General features: G+C 44.5%; 1 protein-coding gene across 3 annotated transcripts in view; it reads right to left on the reverse strand.

Annotated features, from left to right (window-relative positions):
* The window catches only part of CIMIP4 (ciliary microtubule inner protein 4), a 317,064-nt gene that overhangs the window by 22,580 nt on the left and 267,289 nt on the right, over window positions 1-27,195 (reverse strand). The window contains exon 11 of one of the 3 annotated variants that reach the window (XM_085601336.1): window positions 25,406-25,854. The exons of the other annotated variants lie outside the window; for them this stretch is intronic. Coding sequence (XP_085457462.1) covers window positions 25,769-25,854 — 86 coding nt within the window. The 3' untranslated portion in view covers window positions 25,406-25,768. Of the gene's footprint in view, window positions 1-25,405; window positions 25,855-27,195 lie in introns of those variants that run through there. 3 annotated transcript variants of the gene reach the window in all.

A 27,195-nucleotide genomic window follows, 5' to 3' on the forward strand; every position in this document is an offset into this window, starting at 1 on the left:
ATTTTAGGCTGTTCAAAACTGTTCTCGTATATTTCTGAGAAATGTCCTCTATTAAGTTTCGTTTCTCAAATGTTGAGTTCTGTTTCAGTAAAAAGCAAGCTGTTCATGTCAGTGCATAGCTTTCTCAGTAGATAGAAGCCCTCTCCCACTTGTCTGGTGGCGGGCCCAGGGTGGAACGACCTTGGACTTTGTTTGTGGAGTAGTGTGGCTCACTGGTTAGAGGCGGCAGACCCGGAAGCAGAGGACGGCCCGGGACCAGGGTTCAATTCCCGACGCGGCAGGGTCGTGGACCAGGGCCAGCGGACTCGATAATTCTCGCCTCGGTGCCCACTCTAACCAGGGATCACACTCGGCAACTCTGGGCATTAGCTTGCCTCATCTCCACAACGGCCCCACACATTCGCCAGGGATGCATGGTTTCACCTTGGAGATACCCAGGAGGGACCATCTCACAGGGATAGCCAGGACGGGTTCCCCAGCAGTCTACAGCGCCACAACGCCTCGGCAGCAGTGCGCTTTACAAAAACACATACATTTACATTTGGTTGTGCAAGATACGAGAACTGAAACCTTTTTTTGTATTTTGCTGTTTAGTTCCATCTGCCTGGAAAATTCCACTGTGGGCGTATCTTTGCCGGAGCATGAAACATACATAATGTGTCTCTAGGCTTGTTGATTTCAGTTCCCTCTGTATCATTCCTAGCGACTGTACAGATGGGGCTCCACTCTGAGTGTATATGAATAAACAGTTATTGGTTTGAATTCTCCACTGGCTGACCGACTCTTCATTTGGTACGGAAGGCGGAAAGGTGGTCAGTGGTGACCTGGATGGCCCCAAGTGGAACACTTCCTTCAACAGCACCAGATATAGTAATAGAATCCGATGCAAGTCAGATTTGTTGGAGCGCAAGATGTGGTCAGTTCTCGACCGGCAGCACATGGTCAAAAAAGGAGTGTTCACTGCACATCAATTGTTTAGAGATGCTTGCAGGCTCAAGGTCAAAACTGCTGGCCGAGCTAGCCAAGAACTTTTGGAAGATTTGCCTACAGAGAAAGATTTGAGTCCAAGCAGAGTATCTCCTGGGGAATCTGAATACTGTAGCAGGCTGGCGTTCCAGACATCTTCGAGACTCAAGCGACTGGCGCCTTCACCCGTCAGTGTTCAGAAAACATTTTTCCAAATTCCGCCCCTTGTCAATAGACCTTTACCCTTCCCATTTGAACACCCAACTTTCATTCTATTGCAGTTAGAGGCCAAATCCTCAGGCTTTAGGGACAGATGCATTTCTTCAGGACTGGTCCAGTTACGTGAATTATGCTTTTCCTCTCTTCATTATGATATTTTGAGTTCTTGCTCAGATTCGACGTCAAAAAGCAAAAAAGTGTTACTGATTACTCCATTCTGGCAGGGCCAAGAACGGTTCCCTACCATCCTAGAGTTATCAGTAGATCGGCCAACTTTTCTCCCATTATTTCCAATGTTACTTCAGAATCCTAAAGGTTTACTCCACAATCGAATTCTCCATCGGTTCCTCACTCTAGTAGCATGGTTGGTTTCTGGTCTTCCTGAGAACCCCAGGTATTTCATCAGAAGCTGCTCAACTCATTCAACAATCTTGGGTCCCAGGGAAAAAGAAAGCATAAAAATCAGCCTGGAGAGTTTGGAGTAGCTGGTAAATGGGCAGGAGTGTAGATCATTTTTAAGCAGACATAACATAGTTAATTTTCTAGCTTCCCATGCGAAAGCTTATAGAAACAATTAACACACATAGATCTGCAATATCGGCTGAACACATTAGAGTGGATGGAAGACCTTTGGGAGAACACCCATTGATGTTGTCCTTTAAAGGGAGTAAGATTTTCAAAACCTCCTTTACCAAAATAAAATTCAATGTGGGATGTAAATGTAATTTTAGAGTTTTTCCTCAATTATTCTGATAATTCTTTCTTATCTGTCAAACTCTTTCTTATCTGTCAAACTCTTATCTGCAAAGTTGACTGGTTTTTTTTATGTCTGGTTTCTTTAAAACACCTTTCTGATCTCAAAGCTCCAGATGCTTTTTCTGTGCAATATAGCCCTTCAGATGTATTGTTTCAGATTCGTAGCAGAACTAAATCAAATGTAATGTTTGTGCATTATCCTCATCTTCCGAATCACCCACAATTGTGTGTAGGAAGTTGTTTAAGGGAATATATTTAAAAAACTAAGGATTTGAGGAAGCCATCCGCTCCCCAGCTTATTTTTTTTTTAGAGCTCCTTATAATCGGGTATCTTCTACCACTCTAGCCCACTGGGTCAAATGGATTAGGAGTTCAGCTGGCACTGACAGTTAAGTTTTTGGAGCCCATTCTACCAGAGGTGCTATCTAAAGCTTTTTGGGATGGAGCTGGTTTGGATGACATCCTCAAATATGCTAATTGGAGTGATGTTTCTACTTTTAGAACGTTTTATTGTGACCCTGTTTCTCATGTTTCTAATATTGTTACATTGCTTTGAGCGAGCACAATAGGAGGCTCTAGGTCTTGTACTAAAATTGAGATTCTTAGCTTTAGTGAAAAAAAGTCTTGATTTTATTACACTGAGGCAAGTATTATCCCTCCACATATGCTTCGAACCCTCCCTTTGTTGTTTCTATAGCGTCAGTCGCAACTTCTAACCATACATCTTGAGATGCAATCACAACTTTACGTTCTTGGCTCTCACCAATTTTCAACTGTTTCTTATCTGTTCTGCAAGCAAAGACATAAGGATTTTCGCGATTACTTCAATATTCAATTCCTTTTTCAGTGTTATGGACTCTTAAGAACTTTTTTGCTGTACTTTTGGCTCTCATATATTGATTACAGTTCCCATGTTTCAATTTTCTTAACTGCTATTGCAAGAAAAGAGGACTTGGTGCTCCCAGTCAAGATATTTAGAGGACTGCCTTTTAATGATTGGCTGTTCTGCTCTTTATGACAGCATATTGTAGTTTTTCTCTCTAAGCATGCTGGGATTTGTAGTTTTTCTTGACTGCTGTTAAAATAAAGGCAAGAAAAGTTAGCATAATACCCACCTTTCACTAAAGCTAAGAAACTCTCCATTTTACTTTAGTACTATCTACGCCCTTTAATGCCCATGTTTTAATCAACTACCAGCCTACTGGAGCAACTAAATAATTATTCAAAGATCTCAACTCTACTTTAGTCAATGGGCCTTATGAACCGCACTATCTTTCTTGAAGATTTTAACCTAGATCTAAACAATTAAACATTCAACCCTTTTTACTCAATTTCTTTTCTGATCTTTCACCTCTAAACATTCACTCACTTCCTACACACACTATGACAAGTCTTTACATCATATCCTTCTTCCTAAATCACTCTCACATGCCACCCAGCATCAATCCGCCTAACTATGACCATGACACCCATTATATGATAGTCCTTAACCCCATCCATTCTACACATGCCACACAAAAATGATAACCAAATGAAATCTCTTCCCCAGTTTTAACATCATACCTTAACTGCTCAACATCCAACCTCTGTAAATGCACTTAATGTCACATAAACACATGTCGTCAACCACCATAACCTCTAAAGACCTTAACCCTTATTATTCCCAGTCAACCAAGGATTTCTCCCCCACACATTCCATGAAGGCATAACCATGACACTCTTTTGCAAATACTTTAAGTCAACGTACCTGAACACCAAACAAACTATAAACAAGTCTTGAATAAGCTTACATCCACAATAGAGAGAAACAAATCAAGCTTCTTTCACATACCACAACCCCTCTACATTCCCATCTACAATGTCTTGCACACCATTACTAATCTTTTCTTCACATCTCGCCCCTCACTCACTCAGTACCCTCTTTGTACCTCACACTTTGCCGCATACTTCCCTTCCAAAACTACAAATGTTAAACCTTTGCAAATATCACTACTGTCACCCACCCCTCCCCGATCATCACATTCAGGATACTCTACCCTCACTATCATCCTCTTTTCGATGTCTTTAGATGCCTTCATCTGGGTAACTCTTCCTGTGTATTATCTGGCCCACTCAGTCTGCATATCAAACCTCCTACAATCTCATCACATGTCTTATCCTGGCTCACATCACTCTTTAAGCTAGTTTCTCAATTCTGGTACCGATCCCATTAGATTCAAATCTGCAATCACCTTATCTCTACAGAAGAAGTCCACACATGACCCTTATAGACCAACTAACCACTGCCGTCTCACAATTCCCTTATCCTCCTCATTTTTCACCACCCAGAGGTTTTACAGCCCTTTCCAAACACATCATTGATACTGCAGCTCCAGCTTCTTTACATCTGCTCACTAAACAAACTATCTTCAATTCTCGTATTCTTTGACATATCCGTGCCACTTGATACTTTTGGGCATGTTGCTCTCCTTTTTATACTCCTCAATCTAGGCAGAACAAATGAAGCACTTGGTTTTCTTCCTTTCCGATCAATCCTTCTTCATTTTGTAATGCTTTTTTACTCTTGGAGCCTACCACCTTTATCATTTGGTGTTCCACAAGGCTAGGATCTGGGCCCTCTGCATTTCTCCCTGTACATGATACACAGGATCATCTTTTTTTCAGCTTTTCCCAGAAACTATATGATGATGATGATACACAAATACTTTTCTCCTTCTCTTTCAGATCGGATTACAATCCACAATCTCAGAGTTCCTCAAAGGTATTTGTCACTTGGATGGATAATCATCCTCTTATAATTAGCTCCTCGAAGACAAAAACAATCAACTGTCCCTCAAAAGCTGAACCAAAGCATTCTCCAACTCCTATTTGACATCTCCCAGAAATTCTTACCCCCATGCTTTTGGTGCTGAGTAAGTTAGATTACAGCAATAGTTTATTCGCTGGCTGTTGAAAAGTAATGATGAGAAAACGAAGTAAGAACTGTGTAACTTCTGTATTGGCCATCCACTCTCCAACTCTGCCTCATAGAGAACATCACTAACATTCGAGAGCAGGCACTCAAGGTCCACTAGGGAAACTGGGAGGGGTAAGAAAGAGATATACCACCAATGGGTAGAAAAGGAGATTATAAAACACCTCCCTTTTATACATAACGTTAAACATTGCTACATTTGACAATCCTATCAATACTCCACAACTGCCCATTCTCCAGCAGTACCACATTGTTGTGGGCTTTGGACACCCAACAAGGAGGGTAGAACTTGCTTTTACTTTGCGGGTCTTTTACGCTCCTTTTGACTTGTACCCAATCATCTTCCCTCCACTTAGGAGCTTTGACCCCATTCTTCCCATCGTACCACTTCCTGTACCTGCTCTGCTGTTGTTCTACTTTCTTACCAACCTCCTTGGAATTAGAACCAACCGTCCTACCACCACCCAACCACATGGGGTTAAACTTTGTGCAGGGTTCTCTTCTTCTGAGAGCAACAAACGGAGAAACCCCTGATATAAGAGGTGAGGTGTGGTACGCCCATAAACAATCCGGCAAGTAGGATTCAACATCATGACCATTTACTACAGCTATGTGTTCTTTAATTAGTCAATTGGCCCTTTCTACCAGGCCATTTGTATTGGGGCAATATAGCGCAGTTCTTTCATGTTTGATGTATAACAAGAAAGAACCTCTATACTGGCCTATACAATTTGAAAGACGATCTAAATAGATTGTACATTGCCATAAAATCCTGCTATATATCATACAATATCCTCATATCACTTAAGACGAACAACATTTTTTTGGGGGACTTATTTAATTTTGGATCATATTTTATCATTCTTTTTTTATATATATGTCAACACCTATTGTCAAGCATGATAGCATGTATGACTAACCAAAAGTGAAATTTTTTCTTCTTTTTTTAAATTCACTATTTTTCTTAGATATACACTTAAAGTGCTATACATTTCAAAAAAGACATCTTAGACATGCAAGATCACTCACATACTCATTCATACTTCCAATCATACACAAAGATAATATGTTATCTAAAAGTGGAAGGGAAGGGAAAAGGGGAAAGAAAGCGGAGGACCCTCAAGTAGGTCTCAAAGTCATCATCTGTTGAACTAAATCATTTGTTTCTCCAAGTCGCCATGATGGGAGACAGAAGTCTCCAGTACCACTTTGCTGAGAGATCGATTCGCGGTCATCGCGCGTTTCAGTGGGAGACCACCTTTTTCAGGACCAACAGGAGTTGTTTTAAATTATGTATATGTTTTCCAGGATGTCTATGTGTCAGAATGTAGTTTCCAAGTAGATTGTTGGAAAGACCATTTATACGTTCTCTGGGAGGGGCAGAAGTTCTGTAATGACCAGTATGTCAGGGGTTCAACAGTTAGCATCCATATCGAGTTTCAGTAATGGAATGGCAGGACGCTTTTGGGCATCAAAATGCTCCCATAGGTGGTAGGAAAGAATGATTAATTTCTCTGTGTGCTTCTTTGATCTTTCTATTATATATTTTTTTTGAAGGTAAATGTTAATCCAATCTGATGTGATCTTAGTGCTCGCAACCTGCTACTCTTCTTCACCTTGTTGCTTTGGGCTCTTCCCGGGCTGGAAATCAAGCTTGTACATAAGATGCTCTGGAATGGACTACTTATTCATTCTCTGTGACAGCACCCTTCGTGCTTCACAGCTAGTTGAAGTCCAAGGACTTTATTTCAGTGGCCCGTTTTGATTGAATCCTATGACAGACGAACGCAGACTGAGCGTTTTACAGCACACCACTAAATGGTTGCGGAATATAATGCTGTCCAGTGCGTAGCCCTTTACACTTGAATTAAGCCTGACACAGTCTTTCACTTCCTCGATCGCGCCGCTACCAAACACGCCTTCCTCTCATGAAGATTGATCTTCATGAGAGGAAGGCGTGTTTGCTCTTCTGTTAATGCAGGATCCGTTATAGCCATGAAGGGACAGTCTAACATCTCCTCTGGCGGTTCCCCTTACAACGGTGTTCCCCCCCGGAACATACTCTACCTTGAAGCAAATGTTTTCCAGGCCCAGTATGCATTTGCAAATGCGGGGTGCACTGTGTTCCATGCCTTTGACTGTAAACATGTGGGGTTTGTGGTCAGTACAGATAGTAAAATGTAAACCCCAGAGGAAGAACTTAAGTGTTTCACCGCCCAGTAGCACTCCAGGGCCTCCTTCTCAACTACAGAATACTTACTCTCGGCTTTGGTAAGGCAGCGTGAAGTAAAAGCAATTATCCTTTCATCCTTGCCTTCTTACTGTGATAGAGTTGCTCCCAGGCCCTTGTTGGAGGAGTCAGTCGTGAGGATGGTCTTTTTCCTGGGATCAAAGGTACCCAAAGCTGGAGAAATTATAATTTCTTCCTTTAAGGCGTCAACAGTGCATCTGTGTTGATACTGCCATTCAAACTCCTTGTGTTTTTTTTTTTTAAAGGTCTAACAACTGTTCACACTTCCCTGAGAAGTTCTTAATGTACTTAGCCATGTATTCTAGTAACCCCAGAAAGGATTTTAACTGGTCCTTACTCTTGGGATATGGGGCATCTCTCACAGCACTGAGCAAGATGTGTTTTGGCCCAAACCTATTTTTGGAACTAGAGTGTCCAAGGTAATCCACAAATGTCACTCGGATTTGACACTTGGATTTCTGCACAGTCAAACCGGCATCCATCAACCTGTTGAAAACATCCCTGAGGGTTTGGTCGTGGGCTTCAGAGGACCATCCGTACACCAGGATGTCGTCCTGGAAGCACATGGTGTTACCCACGTCCTTTAAGATATGGTGCATTATATTTTGGAAGACCGCTGCAGCCGATGCCGAACCACACAGCATTCTTTGGAACATGTATGCTTCATGTGGGGTAATAAATGCTGTGAGAGGTCTTGAGTCAGGGTGGAGATCTACTTGGTGGTAGGCCATTGAGAGTTTGATGACGATAAAGTACTTTGCATGTCCCATGGTACTAAGCATTTCATTTATGTTTGGAAGTGGGTACCTTTCAACCCAGATGCTTTCATTTCGACTCCGCAAATCCACACACAAACAAATGCCTTCTCCATTGGCCTTGGATGCAATCACGATGGGTGCCAACCATTCAGATGTGTCAATAGGTTGTATGATGCCCATATTGCACAATCTGTTCAAATCCTTCTCTAAAGGTTCCCTCATTAAATGTGGCACTGGGCGTAGCTTATGCACAGTGGGTCTAGCATTGGTTTTAAGCTTAATCTTGTACTGGAAATCATGAAGAAGGCCAAGTTTTTCAGAAAACAATTTTGGGAACTCCTCACATATACTGGCTCCGACTTGGATATCTTCCATCAAAAGTACCTGATCTTGGTTACTGGGATCAAGAATTATGCCTAACTCTTTCTGATGTTGCCATCCTAATATATTCAACCCAGTTTCCGCAATGTAGACTTTTCCCACTGTGCTCCTCCCCTTGAACTCTATATACATTTTTCTCATTCCCATAAGTGGTATGGGTTCTTTGGTATAACCTGTAGGTGAAATGTCTGGCTACTCTAATGTCACACTCCCCTCCATGTTCATGCTCACAAAATCTGCTTGGCTCAATAGGGTAAAAGGTGAACAAGAATCAGCATACATAGCGATAGCCTTCCTATTGAGCAGTACATCACATTTAAGATAAATTAGATCAATGCTTCCCATCGGGTCTTTTACCTGGAAGATATATTTCCTTTCATTGGGAGTGATGCAATTAACTTCTTTAACCAGACCACCTTCGTTTCGCCCACTCTCTCTACTGTTGGGTTCTCCTTCTCTACAAACTCTGGCAAAATGCCCCCTTTAATTGCACTTCTTACATGTCACACTTTTGGCTGGACATTCAACATTGTAGGCTAAGTGATTACTGCTGCCACATATGAAACATTTAGGTTTCCTTTCATTAAGTTGTGATTTGTTTTGAAAACCTTCCTTGCCCTTGACTTTACAAATCTCACCCTTATCCACATTCTCCTATACATTTGCTACCAGATCCATTGGAGATGCCATCTCTTTGATACACTTGGCAGTGTGTACCATCGACTGGGCAATGGCAACTGCCTCCCTGAGGATGGGAGTCTTAGCTAACAGTTTTTCCTGTATGTGCATGTTGTTTGTGCAATGTACTAGCTGGTCCCTTATAAGGGAATCTGTGAGGTTACCAAATTCACACAATTTGCTTAGACCCCTTAAGGCTGCGATGTAATTGGTTACAGACTCTTGCTTCCCTTGCAATCTACAGAAAAACCTGTGGCGTTCTAACACCACATTGATTTGGTCATTAAAATGAATTTACAATTTGACCATGGTGCTAGCAAAAATGTACAAACCTCCACTTCGCTTTCTCCTTCTTTCTCAGGTTCGGGAACTGTTTCATACATTTTCCATCTATATGCCCCCAAATTGTGTAGTAGGATATTCTGTTTTCGCAATGGAGAGAACCGTTCATCCCCCAATGGCAATTAAGTAAGACTCAAACAGTTTGACCCAGCCCTTCCAATATATCTCAGGCTCTCCGTTCTCATTTAGGAACGATGGGGGTTGACTTGTGCTCGCTGCGGCCATCATTATGCACCAAAAACAAGGATGTTTAACGCTGACCAGAACTTCATTAGAGATGACAAGACAGAAACATGCGTTGGCTAAGGACACGGCTCCTTCAGATACCAGGGTTTACCCTCAGACTACAAAGTTGGCCCCCAGGCACAAAAAGGGAAAAGAACAGGCAGATTCCCCCCTTAGGTAAATCCAAGTTTTCCGCAGAATTACAAAGTTCGCTCGCTGGCTAGCACACACTGACTGTGCTTCACTTACGCCCTAAGCTCAGCTGCGTATCAGAAATCCTGCTGCACCCTTCTTAAGGAAAGGGCAGTACTCCTCAGGAACGCAGAGAGCATCTGCAAAAACAAAGTCTCACCTCTCAACTGCTTGGGGTCCTGTGAGGTTACGGTGTCCCACACAGGGCTTGAAAAGCTGGTCTCCTAAGGTGGTGCCTATACACCGGAGGGCGGGGCTGGGGGAGAAGAAAAACCTCACACCATGGGCTGATACACGATAAAGGGATACAGCCGTCGTAACATGTGCAGACTCAGCAGATCTTACCACAGAGAATGACAGCTCCTTCCGACTAATTCTACCTGTCAGGGAGCGTGCTAAGAGGAGAAGTGGCCCCCCTCACCGCTTGAATGTGATCTCCGTGCCGGTGAGTGACTCCGTTTCACACATGCCCAACCATCGAGGAGACATGGGGATCGAGGTGCGCATGTCAAGCGTGATCAGGGGCTCCGACGCACGCCAACACAGGAATGCTTGCAACGATGACAGGAATGCTGGAGATTTACAATGACAGCTGGAAGAGGGGAATGCCTCTCGTACGATCATGTCCGATGAGGGTAGAAAATCCAGTCAGGTAACTGGCACGTCAGTAAAAGCCACAACGGTAAATTCAAAAAGGCAATCCCCAAAACACGGACACTCTGAAACGGATGAAAACAGAGTGTTTCTTTGACAGGTTCAAGCACGCTCTCCAAGCCACGAAGATAGCGGACAGTTGGGGCACTCCACAACACGACCCAAAGTGGCAAAGCAGAGGGACAAGTTCTCCTTCACACGGGTGAAAATGACGGCAGATTGGAGCACCCGGTTTGCAAAAATGCCACCACTAAGTTCATTCGAGATATACTGTTGTGGAAATTTAGCTCGCAAACTGAACATTATCTGCGCCATCTTGCCCCTCCCCAGCACCACGCGCAACGAATGCACGGCCGCCATTTTAGACACCCCACTCATTGTCAATTGCCAGCGCGGTCCCCTTGGCGCTGCGAGCATCCCCCGCGCGCTGGCCACCCCCGCTCTCTCATACAGGCCATAAACCCTCTCCTTCTGCGCGACCCTGCTACGGAACCACTTCCGACCGACAAACCCATACATGGTCATGCCTCTCCTTTGATAACCCCCTTCCTCTGCGCCCCATTGACCGAACTGGTCCCAGGCCATCACCTAGCCCTGCGGATGCAGTTTATTGCCCCTACTGTAAAGGAAACACCCCACATCAAAGGGATTACAGTAGAATCAAAGCCCCTACCCCCTGAGACCCGGCCAGTTGCACACACCCCCGGGAATTAGCGGAATTCCCTGCTGCGCGATAGCCATCTCCCACTGCGGGTAGGGTGGGAACTTCTACTGTATCTATGTGTGGGATCGGATCTGAACCGGGGCTTCAGGGGATATTTCCCCGCACATCAAGGGAATCACAAGAATGTACTATGTGTAATAAAGCAATAAACCAGTGTATAAGAGACCAGGTCTCAGAGATGCAGTTAGAGCACCTCGTGACGATACCTTGCTGTCTGATCTGATGTGTTCTGCTCCGACGGAATAAAACCTTGTTTCCTGCCTTCCAGTCTCCGGCGCCTGCCTCTTTTATTGGTAAATTATCGAGTGGTATGAGAGGCGATTATCGCCGGGCAAAATACTTGGAAGATATCGACTGAAACTGCCGCTACCATTTAACAATTGGCGTCCCAAACGTGGGGCCCATCAGCGACACGTGGATCCAGTGGGAGAGGTCCCGACGACAGAGTGAACGACTGCAACGATCGGGAGAGCTCCTGCCCAATAGACCCTCGTCTGGCAGCCGATCATCCGAACTTCACTGGTTCCGAGCAGACCTCTCTCGAGTGATCTACGGTCCTGACTGGGAACCATCAGGAGTGCCGCGGCAAATACGGAGAATAGAGGACGATCGGGCGCTGGAGGCGGAAGACGAGAAACTGTCCATGCGGTCCGGGTAAGGTCGTGAAACACGACAAAAGTGCGAAATAATTGATTGATTGATTGAATACTAGTATTGCTCATTGATTGTGCTCATTGATTGTTCTCTTTTGAGATATTCGCTGTCTACAAACGGGGAGGAGTAGAAATACTCTCTCTCTCTCTCCCTTTGCAGATAGTGAAGGGTAGGTAACGCAGACTTTTGTCCCCGTTGAAACCCGTCGTGCCTATCTTTATCTCCCCATTGATTGATTGTCCGAACATTGATTGTTTTGAAGAATAGTGCTTTTTGAGATATTCTCTGTTTGCAAATAACGTAGAATAGGAATATTCTGTCTAGTCTTTGCAAATAGTGAAGGGTAGGTAACGCAGACTTTTGTCCCCATTGAAACCCGTCGTGCCTATCTTTATCTCCCCATTGATTGATTGATTGATTGTCCGAACACTAGTTGTTCGATATTGGTTCTTTGGAGGTATTCTCTGCTTACAAATAACGAGGAATAGAGATATTCTGTCTAGTCTTTGCAAGCAGTGAAAAGATAGGTAGTGCTGACTTTTGTCCCCGTTGAAACCCGTCATGCCTATCTTCTCCCCACTGATTGGTAGTTGGTTCTGCCCGGACCGCTTATTAGAGGTGAACCACCCGGCTCCACTGGAAGGCACCCCTAATAAGGACATGTTCACTAAATATGGACTAGTCGCCGTGGCTTATAGCAAGCTGTGGCATAAATATACCAAGAAGGAGCCCGAAAGTCAGTGGCCACTGATGGGATCCTTCGACGATCGCAAGATAGAAGCGCTAGAAGTAGCTCTGCGTAGCAATAAGACGACGCCTACTATGCTTGACAGTATTGGCATGTGGCGTAAAGAAGCGACGCAACGGAAAAAGAGGGAAGAAGTAAAAGCAGAAAAGGAATTACGAAAGGCAGCTCACCTTGCCGCTAAAAAGTTAGAAGAAGACATAAAAGAGAGAAGGGAAACTAAGCTAAGCCAGGAGCCCGAAACCTCAGGCCAGTACGCTGTTAGGTCCCCTTCTTTGCTCTACCCTGTGTTGTCCTCCAGGCAGCAAACGAATGACGAATTACTGTTAGGTCCCCCGACCATTTACATGCCCCCTCCGTATGCACCCTCCCAATCAGTAGTGCAACACCCACAACCCCCGAACACGAACGAAAGCAGTACAGGGGCCTCGGCCCTCACGGCCTCCGCGCCGGCTGAACCTCTTGTACTAAACCTAACGTCGACTACAACGCTAGACGACCATGAGATAGGAAAGAAAGAGTCCACCAGAATGAATCGGTTAACTAAAGATGAACGAGCAGGAATTGACAAGATAGTAGGGACGCTGGTGGAGCGAAAAGAAAGTGAGGAGTATATAACGGACGTGTATAAATCGTATGCCGACAGCCGCAGACGACACTTCGTCGTACGGCTCTGTTATCGCACCCTGAATACATATGAGAATAGGTACCACGATAAAGGTCCCGAAGGCCTAGCGGCCCTATATAGGAAGGTAGACATTGGGGAAGAAAGAGAGGGCGATGTAACGAACCTCTTCACTCGTACACTCGAGGTCTACCGACACCTTAAAGAACATGGACAGACAACCACAACGGAAACCCCCATGGCAACTAAGCCCCAGGGAGGAAGGGCCGAGGCCATGATGCCCATTAAAGAAGCTGCCCCCTACTGGGTCCCCCCACGGGGTCAGGGAACACACGACGACATCAACCACCAAGATGCGAAGGGAAGGGTTGTATATAACTGGGTCTACCAGCCGTGGGACCGGCAAGATATTTTGACCTTTAGAAAGACCCTACCCGACTTGAGAAAGAACCCGACTGCCTTCTACACTGAATTAGGTACAGCCTTAGGCTCAACGATAATGACGTTAGCAGATATCGACTTGTTCTTTGGGCTATGTCTGCCGGCTGATGTGTGGAAACAAATCCGGAAAGTTGACCACGCTGAGCCGTTCGGATATACCTGGGTACAACTCGATACCATAGGTAAACAGCGAGAACCAGGACAAAAACCCCCTAGAGACCATGCATCTACACCCTACAACGGACGGAGAGACTTAGATGGAAATCAATGTGCATTCTGTAGAGGGTTCGGACACTGGAAATCCCAGTGCCCGGTCCATTTGGAACTGAACAAAAATAGGGACCCCAATAGACACAACCGGAAGTTTGTTGATACCCACCATCAACGTCACCACACTTGATTAGGATCACGTGCAATCGAGCAAATGCCATTTTTTTCCGAATACGCTAACCAGATCACTGATACGTACAACGCTCCAGCGAAATAGTATGGTCAAACATTTTTTAATAAATTACAAGTATAACAACATTCCGGCAAAATGAACAGGATAAAACACGTTTTAAAAAACAACTATTTACATAACAGTCTGCTGCAACCTCCATCCCAAAGCCTTAACGTCCACGTGACACCGTCCTCGCCTCTCCTTCCTCGAAATTGCAACATTGGCCTGTTTTGGGCGGTCCCTCTTAGTTGACTTTGGGCTATAAAAACCATGCAAAAATCCATTGACATCAGTGGCGAGCGATTGTGCGAATAGGCCGGAGGCTATACGAAGCGCCGAAGTTCTGGCAAATACCAAGGCGAAGCCCGCCACGCTGTGCGGACCTTCCCGTTTTCTTTCTTTCTTCAATTATGGCTGCTGCCCTGGCGGGGGGAGGCGACGCGAACGGACCTCCCCCACCTCCCCAGGTGGAGGCTTGCCAGGCATCCCAACCGCCTTTAACTCTCCGGCCAGCTGAGCTGCACCCAGCCATCTTTTTCATCGGCCTGCTGAATTTCACCCTGGCACGCTGTGCGGGTCTTCCCAGTCACTTCTTCCTTCAATAACGGAGGGTGCCCTGGCGGGGGGAGGCGACGCGAACGGACCTCCCCCACCTCCCCAGGTGGAGGCTCGCCATCAGATGAGGGCACCCCAAACCACGCCTTTCACACGTCGGCCAGCTGAGTTGCGCCCTGCCACTTCATTCGCCGTTCGGCTGAGCCGGCACCCCTGCACGCGGCCGCCAGGCAACCACCCAAGGACAGGGTTCACCAGGACTACCGCTAGCACCCGACGCGGGGAGTGGGCCCCCGCAGCCAAGTAAGTAGGGGCCCACTCCGATGATGATGTCCTCCGGATTGCTGTTGTCGCTGCAACTGATGCCACTCCGGTGGCAGCACCACCCGATCTGCTACTGTTACTGCTGCTGGCTCCTCTCCGGTGACTGTACCGAGGAGCTGCTGCTACTGCTGCCCTTGAACTCCGGCGGCCGACCCCTCCGGTTCCAGGCCTGGCCCACCGTGAGACAATTCTGGACTCAAAAGCTTGTTTGCTAGGGCATGGGCCCCACCCTTGACAGAACGCTCCCCTCAGCCTTGCAGAATTGGTTGGAGTCATTTGACATTCGACTCCTGCGGACTTCCGGTAAGGACAAAACCACCGCCATTGCTCTTTTTTCCCCGGGCGGCAGCCGCCTTGCCTCCGCTTGGTGCAGTGAGAAAGTAAAGCGTCGGCGGAAGAACCCGCCTGCTGCCCCCGCCCTAAGAACGAACCATGGCATTGCTACAAGGTTGCAGTGACGCCATGCTGACGCAAAGCTTGACGCTAACGAAGGTTCTCGAACCACCGAAAGGAATTCTGGTTCAACTGCTAAATTCATGGAAAGACTTAGACTGTGCACTGGCCCGACCCCGCCCCAAGATGGCGCTGATGTAGGAGTGGCCTATAACTCCTTGTGGCGTTCCAGCCACGTGACATTTGTGTTAAAAAGACATATATATATGTATGCGATACTTTCACACATGATGGTGGGGGAAAGGGGGGAACCAAATTTTTTATATTAATCTAGTGTTGCTCATGTTGCTCGACGCCTCTCACACCGTGGCCGATCTATGGCGGCTGTAGGCCCGTATTTCCATACTGACATTGTTTTAAATAAAGGGCTTCTTAAAAAAAAAAAAGGAATTACGAAATCAGTGTCATGACTAATCATCTAGGTTGTTGAAAGTTTTTTCCTTTTTGAACAAATGATTGTTACTCCTAAGCGAAAGCATGCCGATAATACAAACTCGATTTGCCTAACACATTTTTGTTTTACGGAATTTGTACCCACCATGCCTGTCCTTTTCAAAGAGTTGTCAAATCAATGATCAACTATAAGGTATATACCGAACGCAAGGTATGATATCTTGCACCACAATATACGACCAATTGAGAAATACATGTACGACCAGGGAACCCGAATTCAGGAAATGAATGAACTAGAACATCTTCGCATCGACCTAGAGAATAATAAGTCCGTGGTATCACACACTCCTGCGGCTAGCCTGGTACATGGTAGGTAGAACTTTTTCGTGTCTACACGCGCTAAGGTATTTTTACTACTGCACCTCCCCTCCCCTCTTATTTTCCCCTCTATAGGTCACGACGAAGTTCCGACTGAAAAGTGGAGTGGACACGGACCGCACCAAGTTCAATATCAGGGAAACCATAGACAAATGTTGCGAGATAGTGCGAAAAATTACAGATCATCATTGGAAACGTGGAAAACTGTATGACATGATTGTGCGTGTATACTACGACTATACGATATGAATGTGTATGCATTTCATGTTTGGGTCACTTGAAGAGAGCGTCATTGTATGATTGAAGTGTGCGTCCACCGATCAAAGGGAGGAGAATAAAAGGGTCAGACAACCCATAAGATAAACTACAAAATACTAAAGGTACGCAGCGTGCATAGGAATAGAGGACAGGAAAGGAGAGGTCCCCGTGCTCGACGCAACCCTGAGTCTCCATCTTGTTGCATGTGCTGTCATACCCTATCCGACATTTGTGTGTACATGATCACCGAATTTATGTCTTTTCCCCGCTTGTGTTTTCTTACATGGAACAGACCCATGCTACCCCATGTTGTATGTGCACCAAGTGGCCTATTATCTTACCCATCTCTCTCTCTCTCGTTTTATGTCGTGTGTATGCCAAAATAGCCTACTTGATGCACATCTCTCTCTCTCTCTCTCTCTCTCTCTCTCTCTCTCTCTCTCTCTCTCTCTCTCTCTCTCTCTCCCCCTCCCTCGCAAAAGGCTCTCTCTCTCTCTCTCGCCCTCTTTTCTTCTTGAATAACTTAAACGACATACACCCCTTTGGTAAGTGTATAATTGGCCTGAACACAGTGGTGTTCGAACAAATTGACAGAAACAAAAACAAACATACTTTACCACGTTACTACCTCTCCTTTTTACAAACATTAAGCCTAATCGGCTGAGAAGGAAAGGACAGGTAAGACGACTGATGTCCCCCAATCTGACCCACAACACGGGGACTATATGTCAGTGGTTTTTGTTCTTAAAGGACACCATCTCCACCACCCAGAATTACTCCCGCCCAATTACCCCGAAGTAATATGTCTAAAGCACCCTGTTCTCCCAAAGATAACCCCAGCCCTATACTAGCCGCCTCAGAGTATTTCGAACGACACAGCTGATGACCTTATTCACTAATAAAACCTCGCCTAAACTGATAAAGGGTTATCTATTGTCACCAGCAAAAATAATGCTTAGCTTATGTTCCTCCCCGAAATGGATACTCGTGAACCCGTGACAGTAGCACCTCGCACTTTCTTTTTATAAACTTAGCAGTCCTCGGAAAGAAATATGTAGTAACAAAACTTGTGTTGGGACGAACGAGCCTCTGCCGGAGAAGCCGGTTCGAATTTCTTTTTTTTTATATACTAGGAGGTTGACCGATGTCAGGCTTCCTACAACCAGTATCAGGCGCAGGAATCGACACCTAGGGGGCCAGACGATGGACAGGGACACCCACAGAAACTTGCACCACAACAATAATTGATAAGATTAGTAACGCACACACTATCATCAGAGTTAAGAGACACCAATCATGCAGCAACCGATAAAAACATGTCCGCGACTACTCGGTGGTTGGGAGAGAGGGTGAAGTATGTAAATGTCTTCCCTGCCAACTCTCTAAGACTTTTGTTTCTTGTACCCATTTAAAGATAACGTGCTGCCATCGGAAGGGAGGGGTCGGACGTGACGCACAGCCTGGCTGCAGACCTTGGAACATCTATGACATCGACCAAGGGGGAGGCTACGAAGCAAAAAGGGCATGGGACGAGACACCTTTTTCAGGACGATAAGCGCGAGGGGCTACCTCGAGGCCCCCTGCTCACCGACCAGCGTGCCTGAAGTCTCAACCCGTCGGGCCCGATTGATGGGCCCAGTGCTGGAAGATTCTGCTCCCCTTGGTCCACATATTTGATCTGATCCCACTCCACCCCCTCTTCCCTCGGCGTCCCGAAGCACGTCACACCCTTCTCTCTCTCACCATCTTTTATATGGATTATGAATCTGACCCACCCACAGAAGAACAAAAGGCAGGTACCCTGTCTCAAAGTACCTATGGTGAACTGTGTTAAGGAACAGGGCTGTGATCGGAGAACAATGAATGATCACACCCTGCAACGTGAGAAATTGGATTTGAGCTGGACCTTAGCTCCGCCGCCGGTGCTCAACAGTGCCAACGAAAGAAGAACAACAATGAGAGCTTACCAGTGATAGCTCTTTATAAAAAGGACACTGGAAAGAAGAACCCATGTCAAAGTCGAAAATCCTCTCCCAACCACCTTTTTATATTAACTATCTTCTTATCAAGTTTTCATGGTGTTGCATCAATCACTTCCGACTGTACACTGAGAAGTTAAGAAAATGTAACTTTGTATAGTAACATTCATACAACACCAGCCATGTACACAACTATACTGCAACTTTGAATGTACTTCCTCCTCGCCTGCTTCATCAAACTGTATGAGACAATGTACAAATGTGTCAGATTACTCCTGCCTACCCTAAAGACTCTGTATCTTTAAAATGTGTGACGAACATTGACGATACTGTAACTGAAAGGCTAACAAAGGCAAATATTGGCCGGACAAGCTGGCGAGATATGTTAAAAGGGAGGACTGTGGAAATTTAGCTCGCAAACTGAACATTATCTGCGCCATCTTGCCCCTCCCCAGCACCACGCGCAACGAATGCACGGCCGCCATTTTAGACACCCCACTCATTGTCAATCGCCAGCGCGGTCCCCTTGGCGCTGCGAGCATCCCCCGCGCGCTGGCCACCCCCGCTCTCTCATACAGGCCATAAACCCTCTCCTTCTGCGCGACCCTGCTACGGAACCACTTCCGACCGACAAACCCATACATGGTCATGCCTCTCCTTTGATAACCCCCTTCCTCTGCGCCCCATTGACCGAACTGGTCCCAGGCCATCACCTAGCCCTGCGGATGCAGTTTATTGCCCCTACTGTAAAGGAAACACCCCACATCAAAGGGATTACAGTAGAATCAAAGCCCCTACCCCCTGAGACCCGGCCAGTTGCACACACCCCCGGGAATTAGCGGAATTCCCTGCTGCGCGATAGCCATCTCCCACTGCGGGTAGGGTGGGAACTTCTACTGTATCTATGTGTGGGATCGGATCTGAACCGGGGCTTCAGGGGATATTTCCCCGCACATCAAGGGAATCACAAGAATGTACTATGTGTAATAAAGCAATAAACCAGTGTATAAGAGACCAGGTCTCAGAGATGCAGTTAGAGCACCTCGTGACGATACCTTGCTGTCTGATCTGATGTGTTCTGCTCCGACGGAATAAAACCTTGTTTCCTGCCTTCCAGTCTCCGGCGCCTGCCTCTTTTATTGGTAAATTATCGAGTGGTATGAGAGGCGATTATCGCCGGGCAAAATACTTGGAAGATATCGACTGAAACTGCCGCTACCATTTAACACTGTCCGCCTTCAATTTTCTTCTGAGAAAATCCCACAGCTGTAGATGGCGAGAGCACACAAAGGGGAGATGGCCAGGCTGCCCCCTACGCAGTAGATAATCGCCAGTGTTGAAAAGTAATGATGAGAAGACGAGGTAAGAACTGTGTAACTTCTTTATTGCCCATCCACTCTCTGTTTCTGCCTCACAGTGAACATCACCAACATTCTAAAGCAGGCTCCCAAGGGAGAGTCCACTAGGGAAACCGGGAGTGGTAGGAAAGGGATATACCACCAAGGGGTAGAGAGAGAAAGGAAGATTATAAAACTGGCATTCCGCAATAATCTTTCCTTGCTTTGGACAAAGCGCTAGACGTTGCCATGCAAACTGTCTAAACTCGCCACAGGCACACTCATGCACCATATTATTATTAGACCGGCAGGTTAAAGGCAAATAGAGCTTTATACAAAATACTTATACAGGTTTATCAAGCCCTAGGCCTTCTATCCCCACCTACCTATCACAAATACTAACCAGGAATACACCCACATGCAATCTTCGATCAGCTAACAAAAACCCCAGTGGGCTAACTTAGGATTCCATTTATTACAGTTACTTAGACCCTAATTCTGAAGTAGACAAACTATGCTTAATTTACTCCCGTACCCCTTTCAAACCGGATTTAAACTCTCACTAATAAAAGCCCATGGAAAGTGGCCTCAGCTAGCCCTCATTTATCCATCATTCATACTCTCTTACACGTCAACATAACATAGTATAAATATGGTGTTATTTATATTCTCATTAGGATCACCAAACAACAAATTTGCTGAATATACTTTGTCTGCTTCTTGTCCAAATCACCATTCACTATGCAATCCAACACAAAATTCCGCCTATCACCCAAATTGTTTTTAAGGACCTTAGGTAATTTGGTTCTGATACTATGTACACAATTTCTTGTTGAAATGCTTCACTTTTAGAGAGGATGAGGAAGATTCTTTGAAATCTCAGAGGAAGCTAAAGAAGGGAAAGATCAGAGAGCTCAATGCCTCATGAACCACCTAAGAAAGCTCTAAAAAAGACTGATCATGGGTCATCTAAAGAGCATGTTTCGTCAACTGAACATTCCCACAAACATTCAAAAGAGGACATCTCAAAAATGTTAAAATCAGAACCTACAACATCTTCTCCAAAGTTGACTTTACATTTCAAAAAGCACTCCTCAGTACCGTAGACAGAGAAATCTGCTGTAGCGATGAAGAGAAAACTTCAGAAGAAAACGTCACAGACACTGTTCACCATGACGACGATACCGGAGACGACATCAAGGATAACACCATCATTGGCATCAACACCTACGTCGTCCACGGAAGCATCGTCAATGAGGAAACCATATACTCATTCGATAACGGTGATGACGAAAGCACCAATTATTTCAATGATGACATCATCAACATCATCGTTGATGGCAAAGGTAATACATTCCCAATCAAATTGACTGATGCCAAAACACACCTCTTCAAGCAAAATTTCACTATTTCTGCCAACCAATTTGCTGGCTAAGAAGGGTCTGAATGATGAAGGGCCCTTTAGAACAGGCCATAGTCCTTCTTAACTAAATGTTAAATATCAGGAGGAAAGTGAGGAAATATTTTGAGGAGGAATACTCCTCTTCAGCGGCACATTTTCCCAATTACCATATTCCATACAGGCAACACTATCAGCCATATATTATTGTCAGCCTGAAGAGGACAAGGCAAGGTATCAACAGCCTTGGTTCATTATGTGCAAAGCATGCTGCAAGACTATTACAAGAGATTTCCAGAACTCTAAATGGTTGTACCGTCACCACAACCAATTCAATCCCCAAAATCTCATTGGGTACAGGCTCTTACTCTAAGTACACCGCATAATATTCCTCCCAAAATGACACCAGCAGCAAACATTGCAGTTCCCTGTGCATATGATGGAGCGTCTTCTGAAGAGGAAGGTGAAGTGCCAGAAAACCAAAGTACATCCAATGAATGGGATGACTATCTGCTTCCGACACCATCACCACCAGCTCATCAGGTGGATTCTCCTCTTGACGATACTGGGGGACTTCTACTCTCATGGATAGAGTAGCAAAAGGTGTGGCCTTCCAATGCAGGTAAGCAATCAGATTACTATTTGCTTGACTTGTAGGACTAAAAAATAAATACATTAAAAAAAAAAAAAAACGATTAGGGCCGCTGTTGTGGATTTCAACTTTGAGGAAGTAAAAGTAATGAAAAATCCAGCAACAGTATTTGGCACCAGATCATGGAGCAGGGAAGGGCATTGTCTGCAGTTAAGGTAACATTTGTGTCCATGTAATAATGCTGTTCAAACTTGTATTTATGGTTCATTAAAGCAAAGCCTTTATTATTAGGGTGAACACTCTATGAAAATGTGGTTCGCTCGGGCTGTGGTTTTAATATAAAAATGTGTAAACACGTTTTCAAAGTTTAGAAAATATCAGACTATGTATAATACTCCCAGAATGCTCTCTGATTAGATTAGATGCAAATATTTGCAGAAGCTTGAAAGCAAGATGGACGATTATTTCCTTTCAAAATAAAATGTTCAACAAAAAATGAAAGTGGGGAAAAAACATTTTGCTATACTACTGTAAAATGTTAGGTACCATTTATTCACAGTATCATTTAGTACATTGTGTTGATGTATGTTAGTATTTCCCCAAAAGTATTCATAATGGAAATCAGTGTAACCAGTTTCAATAAGATTATGGAAAACCTGAATAAACAAGCATAGGCAAAGCTAATAGGTCTGAACTTGGTGGTCAGCCTTTTGGTTTTGTCACCATGTGACTTGTTTTGGCATTGTTAAACCTTATTGGTGTTGAAGCTGCTGGGCCCTCCCAATATAACAAACTTTGGTAAAAGCAAAAATAGTTTTTGGTCTCAAAAAGCACACATTGCCACAATAGTTCCTGGCACTGAACAAAATTACTTTGTGTGCCATTATGCTTCTTGTGAAAGATCACTCGCAGTGGAGCCAGCCGACAGAGAGCGACAGGCACAGAATTTTAATAAACACAAAAAGTCATGATTATCGCCAGACCTAATTAGGGGCCCAATTATTAAAGAAAGACTCAAAAGTGTACCCATGGTATATGTCCTTGCATTAAGTGCAGATATATGGCTTTCATGAGTTCACTTGAATTTACAGAAGTAGGTCAAGAAATAGTACTCATATTTGTGAAGAGCAGTTTAGCATGAGCAAATATGCATGTGCTCATGAGAAAATCTGAGAGTTTCCAAATTCACTTTGCCTTCAGCCTCTACCCTGGTGCAACGTCTCAGTATGGGAAAAGATTAGAGAAGAGTTGGTGAGAACCATTAAAACATGCAAGTTAGTAGGTTTGAAAAGACTCAAAAGAGCGTTCCATCCCAGGAACTATTGCTTACAACTACCTTGAGCTCCAGTATGTTGATCTGCAGAAACATGGCCACATGAGGGAATTGCTACTATTCAAAACCTACAATGGTATGAGCCCTAGCATAATTAGGGAGGGTATATTATAACAGCGCTCTTATATATTGAGTTTGCTACTGTAATTTGTCGCCACGTTACATGGAACAAAAGGGACAAGTGGATTTTGTTACACGACAAGTAGATTTATGAAGCAACCTGCCCCATGGAAAAGTAGCCATTTTATTAAATTTCACACCCCTGCACTAACCATAATTTCTATGATAAAAAGAAACCATTATTATTAAAAAAAACAGTTATAGCCGTATTATCTGTAGAAAAAGACACACAAATGATGGACGGAATGGGAATGCAGAGCAAATCAAACATCTTCCCCCAGTCAATGGATCTGGGTTAAATCCATTGTTCATTTGCTCGTCATGCCACCCCAGTTTAGACCCAGACGTATGCAAATCAGTCTTGACCCTGTGCCTCATGGGAACAGTCCAGACCAAACTGCAAAGGCAGGTCCTCCCTGGACCGGAAACAAGCATCCTGGGACCGGTTTCAGGGCATCACCCCTCATCAGCCAGGCTAGCCTGACTCCAGTGACATGGAGAGCACAGGACCCACGTCTGGGAATACCCGTCCCACTCGGGGTGACAGATGCAAAAAGATCAATTGATGGACAGAATGCAGAACAATGTATGACATTGTGCAGCATTCCGTCTATCAATTGTTCTTTTTGCAAGTATCATCTGTAGGATATTCCTTCCAGATTTACAGCTTTGATTCTATCAAGATGTTGTTCAGGTATGCCACACTTTTGTCATAAATTCATAATGTTAGCACTCTAGTTGTTCATTATGAATTTATGGTGATGCTGCCATGGATCAATAGGGAGGAAACTGTTAGATTGATGCTATTGTTGAAAGTACATGCTTCAATATGCATGTCGGAATGTTTTACTGACATGCATGGGGAAGATTGTTGATAACTCATAGAAAATGTTTCCTCATTTCAGATTTCTGAAGCACTAACCATAATTTCTATGACAAAATGAACTCCACGATATTGTTAATTTCCAAAGGATACGATTTAAATTTCACAGATCGGATTCCATCAAAATGATTTTCAAGTGTGCCACACATTGTTAATGCTCTAGCTGTTCATTAAAACACTGAGGTGGAGCAGCAGTAGTACAATGGAGAATCAACCGACAGGTTGCTGATGCTGTTGGTAGTATATGTTTTACTCAGAATACAAGTTTGTTCTCAGATGGTTGAGGAAGACAGTGTAAACTTATAGAATGTACTCTCATTTTTGCTACTCACTTCTGAAGGCCCTCCAGAAGCAAAGTGTTGGTCACAAAGCCTGTCCTCTGTCCAGGCCCTTTGCCCCAACCCACCCATTGAACACCCAACCACCAGCAGAGCACGGCCTTTGGAAAAGAGTTGAATTCACTATTTGACTCAAGAGTAGGTCTGAAGAGCCCTGCATGTTTAACTAAAAAATTGTTTTTTTTTAAATCCCTATTTTTCTACGTTAATCTAAGTCCTTGATACATCTGTTGAAACAAACTAATAGGTTTCCTTGTCTTCCATATCTCAGTCACCTGTATGCCTGCCTTTTTTTCAGAATCCCTGAATCGTCTATGCTCTCATAGAATAAGTGTTTACCTGGGTACCTTCCTAACACAGAAGGATGTTAGTATGTAGCAGGTGCAGTTAGATTGATGGGCCAAGCTGCGGCAAATCACTTACCTCAAAGCAAGCGTAGCTCCTTGATGAAGTAGTCACTTAGCCCCCATAGAGGGTCTGATCAGCCTCACGCGGTGTGATAGTTTTTTTGAGCATTGCACTGATTTCTCAAGATCTCTGGGGGTCATGGGTTTGTATGCATATGAACAGTCGGAACTAAGTTTCTATCTGCCAATTGGCATATTCTGTCTTGCAAGGTGGAAGGAAGGCACTTAAAGTTATTATATCCATTGGGCAGCACCGATTATGTTCGCAACTAAGCACAATAGTTCCCACATATTTTGCCTAAAGTATAGGCCCCTGAAACCCATCATCATCTTAAATAGCTACAGTTCTTGCCATCACCGGATATGAAAAATGGATTCTATCAGGATGCTAGAGAAATGGATTCTATCAGGATGCTAGAGAAAGGAGCAATGCTATGCAAAGTTGCATCATACAAAGGCTACAAAGAGCAGTAATCACACTGAATGCAAGTAGCATTGATCTTAGGAGACTGCAGACGCATCAGACACACTTCAACAGGTAAAAGTCAAACAGTCTGAACCACTCATCAGACACCTAGACTGCAGGGTGCAGTAAGCATGCACAGATTCTGAGACATAAGCCATACACCAATTATACAATGGCACAGTTTATCTATACACAGGCTTGAGGGGTATCAACAGACAGGTGAAAATGACAACTCACACAGAGCAAAGGGTGCACACACACACTGAAGGGCTACCAACCTCACACAGACTGCAGAGACCATAGATCTCCAACTAACTGCAGAGGAATTAATCCTAACCGGATAGTAGTGGGCATAAACCACAGATAGTCAAAAAGGGGCATTATTCACACACACAGACTGATAAGGCATTAATCACACACAAACTGTAAGGGTATTAATCATTTTGTTCTGCTGCATAAGATAATGGAGTCAACGCATCATGCTTCTGCGGTGTAGGTTTCTGTCTGCGAGCACAGCCTGCACCCCTCAGATCTTTTTCAACTTGTCCTGGTTTTTCTCCTGTAAAGCCTTCAGTAGGTTCAAGTTGCTAAAATTCCTTTCATGCCAGTGCCCTAAAGAGAAGGTAGAGACCAGAGATCACTCCTGCATCATTGCAAGGGGGAAACTGAAATAAAGGCCACTGTGTTCCAGACTACACCTCACCGCCCTTTTCCACCCACTGCAGGAGTCTGTTGATTTTACCTGCAGGAGGGTAGCTACTAAAAGACAAAACATGGGTAGTTTCACAGGTGCCTCTCCTGGCCAAACAAAAAAACAAACAGCATAAGTGGTGGATCCTAAATAACACAGAAATGCCAAAACAGCACAAGAAAACACTTCTTATTGGCCAGAGATGCACACATCACAAGACATACTTCTTATTGACCACCCCTCTGTTACACTCAATGACACCTTGAGGATAGCATCAGACAAGTGTTGGGCCAAAAGTAGAATGAGGCCAAAGAAGCTTGCACAGATTTCCATTCACCCATTACCTGTCATCTTATGCAACTCTTGCGTGTCTCACCTCTCAGGTTTTTAACAACAAAGAATTATTAAGGTGCTACCTCAAATGGGCGTGAGATGCGAGTATGGGTGGGGCTTAGGACTCGGAGTGAAATTACTGGCAACTGTGGCTTAAGCAACATTGTTCTGAACTACAGCCTCATCCCACTAAAACTTTGTGCTTGCTCTAGAACTGATGTACAATGAAGAGTGCTTGCCGATGCTAGTGGGGGTACAAAGGAAGCCTCCTAAGAGATTACCTCAATGGCCACAAGCTTCTATAATGCTTCTGAAACAGCCTTTATGTTCACAGTGGTAGGCACATAGGTTTTTCAAAAGGTAGGCCCCTGGATAGCGTAGAGTTTGCAGTGTAAGAAAATAAGAAGTGATAGTAGTCTTAGAAACTTAGCATTTATCAAAAGCAGAGCTAAGGCAATGAAGAAAGAACTTTGCGCCAATTACTCACAAGTATCAAAATGCTTGTATCTTAAACTGAACAGAACCATTCTTGAAGTGGGATGTTCAGAAGTTCAAGCACTCTGCGGGGTGAGGAATACAAGCAAGGCATACAAAACACCACATGCATCTTTTACCTCAATAGTGACAACTTTTTCCAGTTTCTGGTGCCAACCAATGAGCTATAGCAGTGGTTCCCAAACTGTGAGCCGTGGCTCCCTGGGGAGCCGTCAAACCTAGCCAGGGGAGCCGCGCACCAAGCACTTCAATACATTTAATGTTGAATGGTCTGTTGGCTTCAGTTAAACTCATTAGACTTAAACGCATGATGTTGATCATTTGTAAGTGACATGCCAAAAGCTGAAAACATAGTGCATAATTAATGGCATTTCGAGGGAGATGACCTCCATACTGTCGTACTTTAATATTCGGGACCGCGTAGGGGACAGGGC

The sequence above is a fragment of the Triturus cristatus genome, chromosome 4_2, assembly GCF_964204655.1.
Source record: "Triturus cristatus chromosome 4_2, aTriCri1.1, whole genome shotgun sequence".
Classification (NCBI taxonomy): domain Eukaryota; kingdom Metazoa; phylum Chordata; class Amphibia; order Caudata; family Salamandridae; genus Triturus; species Triturus cristatus.